General features: G+C 40.7%; 1 protein-coding gene across 1 annotated transcript; it reads left to right on the forward strand.

The window, feature by feature from the left end:
- Positions 1–4,770: 4,770 nt before the first annotated feature.
- On the forward strand, positions 4,771–5,154 carry LOC308415399 (RING finger protein 11-like; the record flags this gene model as incomplete). Its single annotated transcript, XM_080910409.1, has 1 exon — positions 4,771–5,154. One exon carries the CDS (start codon positions 4,771–4,773, stop codon positions 5,152–5,154), a length of 384 nt encoding a protein of 127 aa, XP_080766535.1.
- Positions 5,155–5,453: the final 299 nt, after the last annotated feature.

Raw genomic sequence — 5,453 nt, forward strand, 5'->3', positions numbered from 1 at the left:
GGCATAATTACATTGAAACTCTTCAAAATTCCTATCACCATGAAGATGAATTCTACAGATTGGCTATACATGTTGTCGGCTATACAGGGCCTAGGGGAGAATCTTGTGTGGTATTGGTCTAAAGATAGCACAAAGGTCACCTAGGCTATGAACCACCTGGTCCAGTTTATAGGAAGGAACCCCTGGTTGTACAGACAGCACAGAGTTCATCTAGGCTGTTAACTATCTTGAGGTAGTACTGTGGAAGCCTGGGGAAGACAGGTGGCCTCATCCTACAGATAACATAAAGGTCACCTAACTGCCTCCATTCCCAGTCTTCTAGGCAAAAACCTGGTTATACATCTCTTCATTTGAAGACAACCCTATGTGTTTAACATTCTTTAGTGTACTCTTTGAGTACAAGGACCTCTGTGCTCCCAAAAATTCCTCAAGGCTTGAGGGCAGGAATTTGATAAAAACATTTCATTTAAAACTAAGTGCTCCAAACTCCCCAACTCACTACACATTCTCCAGTTGTAGGTCCCTGGATTAATTCCCATTTACTGAGAGAAGCTTCTTTGGTTAAGCTTGAATGAGGCACTAATCTATGGGTGTAGCAACATACCATTAAAAGTCACCTTATTGTGATGCTCTTTTAGCAGAAAAATAGAAATAGGTTTTCCTGTAATCCATGGCCTGTCTGCAGTCAGGGTCTTTACCACTTTAACATCATCAAATACAGATCCTATCTCATGAAGTGGTTCTTCAATCCAATCAAAACTAGTTGCTGTTACAGGCCACAGAGTGTGTCGCCATGTGATAGTGTAATGATTAACTTTCCCCTCCTATAATGTGCAGGGTACCTTTTGGCATAATGAAAGCTAGTCAGTAAGTTAACATTTCCAGTTGGATACCCACTTGACTTCTCAATGCAATTGATATCCACAGGAAAAATCCCTTTTCTCCAATCATGTGTTACTAGGCATGTCAACCACACTCCATGTCAGGCCTCAGGACAAACATGAGCTTTATGGATCTTGCTGTCACTTGTTCTATTTCATTTTGTTTTTTGCCTTACTGGCTTGGAGTGTGTGTGTGTGTGTGTGTGTGTGTGTGTGTGTGTGTGTGTGTGTCTACTAATGGTTGTTGTTGTTGTATGCTATTTGATCATGCTGTGAACCCCAAAATTGTGTTATTTACTGAAAAAACCCTATTTCTATTTGTGGTGTTGTTCAGCCCTTAGCATACACCTTTAATCCTTCTGGCTAGAATACAGACTCTCCCTTAGTGCACATTGTTAATCCCAAACAGTGAAAGTAAAGTTAGTTTGTAGTAGGAGGCACGAATGTTTGAAAGTGAAGTCTAATTGTGTGGCAGACAAGCTGACCAATCAGAGAAATATTTGCCAATATAGAATATGCCCAACTTTCAAGAGAACAGAGAGGAAAGGACAGCTGCTAGAAGCAGTGCAGAGAGAAAGAGAGGAGGCAATATTACAAGGACAGTTGTACAGAGAGATTGGAGAGATTGGAGAGGGAGACAAACAGAGAGAGAGACAGAGAGACAGAGACAGACAGAGAGAGACTCAGAGAGAGTGAAACAGAGCCACAGAGAGAGAGAACAAGCTAGACACAGTTAAAGACAGAGCAAACTAGAAAATGAGAAGTAGCCAGAAGATTAGAATATATTGCCAAAGTTAATATGAAGCCAAGCAGAGCAATTCAGGAGAGTCCAAGAGAGAGAATCCAGATTGAATTAGTCAGTTTGGAGAGGAGTTTTGGGCCAGAACAGCTGAGTTAAACCAGCCAGCCAGAGATCAGAAAGAACAAGAAAGGATGAGCTTATTCAGCAGTAAGAGGCTGAAAACATTCTATACCTAGATAAAATTGAATAGAGGCTAAAAGCTTCCAGGACTAGACCGAAATTAGCAAACAGAAGCAGTGAGCCTCAGAGATGACAATTGTATCAGATGAATAAAAAGCTATTTTACAGGCTTTTTTTTTTTTTGAAAAGAGAGAACATAAAGTTAGTTGGGTAAGGAGATGGGGATAAACTAGGGAAAACTAAGGAAGATAAAATGATCAAATATATTGAAATAACCTTTTAAATAAGAGATGGGAAGGTATCTAAGTCACTTCAGTGGCCAGCTGCAGTTTCTTGTATGGTGGCTTCCCCTCCCTACTGCCCTCTGCCCCCCTTAAGGCATCTTGAGATTTTAAGGTAGCAATCATCTAAGTTGAAGGCCTATCTTGCTTTTTAAGGATGTCACATCATCTTTTGCCGTAGTTTTTCTATGCAGAGGAGATAATGTTCTATTGATAGACCTCTATGAAATAAAGTTGTTTCCTGATGCCCTGCTTATAATGCCACAGCTATGGAGCTGTGATTTTATAGGGTTATATTCAACCTTTTTTGTTTTGCTTGTTTGTTTTCAACATTACCTTGACATACATACACACATATATTACTTGTGGATCATGGAAATGGTAGAGTTCATAAGTGACAATTACATCTGTACATTAGCTTAGGCTATAAAAGCTGATTACAAAAAAAAAAAAAAAAAAAAATCCAAGGCAAGTAGAGTTGTTTGTTATAGTGTTCTCTTCAAGAAACAATAAACACCCTCCCATCTGAATCTGTGCCCTGAGCAGACCTTGGGTGCTGGTTCCACACCCATTCCCACAACACCCAGAGGAAGTCTGAATTCCAGGTACACTGACAAGCCTAGGATCACAGGATCACAGAGGAAGCTCAACTCCCAGGAAATTGGACACACCCAGGAGCTCTGACGCACTCAAGATCACCACTGAGGACACGATGATATCTTTCCCAACATCTAGCGTAACTGGGTCTCCCACAGGAACCAGGTAAACACAAACCCTAACCCAGCCAGAGGTCAGCCCGGAACAAAGTCAGGCCCCCTAACCCACTCCAGAAAAACCCAGAGAAAGCTTGACTCCCAAGAGCTCTGATACACCCAGGATCTCAGGATCACAGGAATCACAGGATCACAGAGACAGCTGGACTTTGAGGAGTTCTGACATGACAAGGATCACAAAAGAGATAGGCTCCAGTCAGAGACAGCAAGGGCATTTAGCACTAGAGATGAACAGATGGCGAAAGGCAAGCACAAGAACGAAAGCAACAGAAACGGAGGCTACATGGCATCATCAGAACCCAGTTCTACCACTACAGCAAGTCCATCACAATGGAAAAACAAGATTCCGATTTAAAATCACATCTCATGATGATGATACAGGACTTTAGAAAGGACATAAATAATTTTCTTAAAGAAATACAGGAAAACACGGGTAAAAAGGAAGAAGCCCTTAAAGTGGAAAGACAAAAATCCCTTAAAGAATTACAAGAAAACAGAACCAAACAGGCGAAGGAATTGAACAAAACCATCCAGGATCTAAAACTGGAAATAGAAACAATAAAGAAACCACAAAGGGAGACAACCCTGGAGATAAAAAACCCAGGAAAGAGATCAGGAGTCATAGATGCAAGTGTCACCAACAGAATACAAGAGATGAAAGAAAGAATCTAAAGGGGCAGAAGATAACAGAAAACATTGACACACCAGTCAGAAAAAAATGCAAAAATCAAAAAGCTCCTAACCCAAAATATCCAGGAAATCCAAGACACAATGAGAATATCAAATCTGAGGATAATAGGTGTTGAAGAGAGGAAAGATTCCCAACTTAAAGGGCCAGTAAATATCTTCAACAAAATTATAGAAGAAAACTCCCCTAATCTAAAGAAAGAGATAATCATGAAGATACAAGAAACCTACAGAACTCCAAATAGACTGAACCAGAAAAGAAACTCCTTCCATCACATAGTAATCAAAATACCAAATGAACAAAACAAAGAAAGAATATTAAAAAGCAGACAGGGAAAAAAGATCAAGTAACATATGAAGGCAGGCCTATCAGAATTACAACAGACTTCTCAACAGAAACCATGAAAGCTACAAGATCCTGGACAGACGCCATACAGACCCTAAAAAAACACAAATTCAAGCTCAGGTTAATATATCCAGCAAAACCCTCAATTACCATAGTATGAGAAATCAAGACATTAAATGACAAAATCAAATTTAGACAAATCTAGTCCTACAAAAGGTAATAGATGGAAAACTCCAAGGGAAACTGCACCCTAGGAAAAGCATGACGATAATCATTTTTCAAAAAGTCCGAAAAAAGATAACCACACAAACATAACTAATTCCACCTCTAACAACAAATATAACAGGAAGCAACAATCACTAATCCTTAATAACTCTTAACATCAATGGACTCAATTCCCAATAAAAAGATACAGATTAACTGACTGGATACATAAACAGGACCCAGCATTTTGCTGCATAAAGGAAATGAACCTCAGAGTAAAAGGCTGGAATTTTTTTTTTTTAAATCAAATGGGCACAAGAAACAAGCTAGAGTAGCCTTTCAAATAGCAATTAAAATCGACTTTCAATAAAAAGTTATCAACACACACACACACACACACACACACACACACAAATAAGGAAGGACACCTCATATGAGTCAAAAAAAAAAAAAAATCTACCAGAGAAAGGCATAAGGACTCTGAGCAGGTGACTAACCCAGACTGGAGGGGCAGAAAGAGCTTCCCAAGGGAAATGAAACCAAATCCACGAAGGACTTACGGGAATAATGATGACTCTCATGAGAAATTTGTGCTTACAGACATCACCAGACAGACAGCGTGAACAGTCTCTGAGGACACCGCACAGATCTCAAGCCTACACCCCAGTCCCAGAAGATGGGGAACTGCCTCAAATCCCCGATTTCGGATGACATCTCCCTGCTTCACAAGTCTCAGTCCGACCGGGCTAGCTTTGGCCAGGGGACTGAGCCAGATCAGGAGCCACCGCCACATCAGGAACAAGTTCTGTTTCCTGTCTATCATCTGACACCTAGCCAGACTCGGCTAGCAACTCAGCTGACTGAAGAGGAACAAATTAGAATAGCTCAAAGAATAGGCCTTAGACAGCATCTGCCTAAAGGAGTTTATGACCCTGGAAGAGACGGATCAGAAAAAAAGATTCGAGAATGTGTGATCTGTATGATGGACTTTGTTTATGGGGACCCAATTCGATTTCTGCCGTGCACACACCTCTATCACCTGAACTGTATAGATGACTGACTGGTTGATGAGATCCTTCACATGCCCCTCCTGCATGGAGCCAGTCGATGCAGCACTGCTTTCATCCTATGAGACAATTGAGCCAGGCTCTCTTGTCAGACTTCAAGTGAACCATCAGCTTTGGTGGTTTTGATCTTTTGTCACAGAGCCCAAAGAGCAAGGGATTAGAAATTAAGATCATGCACAAAAGGTTCCTAAAAATTCCTGGATGGCTGCAGATGTTGAGGAAAGTATGTGATATTTTAGAAACTTAGGGGGAAGTAGGATGGATGGTATTTTTATGGATAGCCTTGGCCCAC

This window comes from Micromys minutus (genome assembly GCF_963924665.1).
Source record: "Micromys minutus genome assembly, chromosome: X".
Lineage (NCBI taxonomy): Eukaryota > Metazoa > Chordata > Mammalia > Rodentia > Muridae > Micromys > Micromys minutus.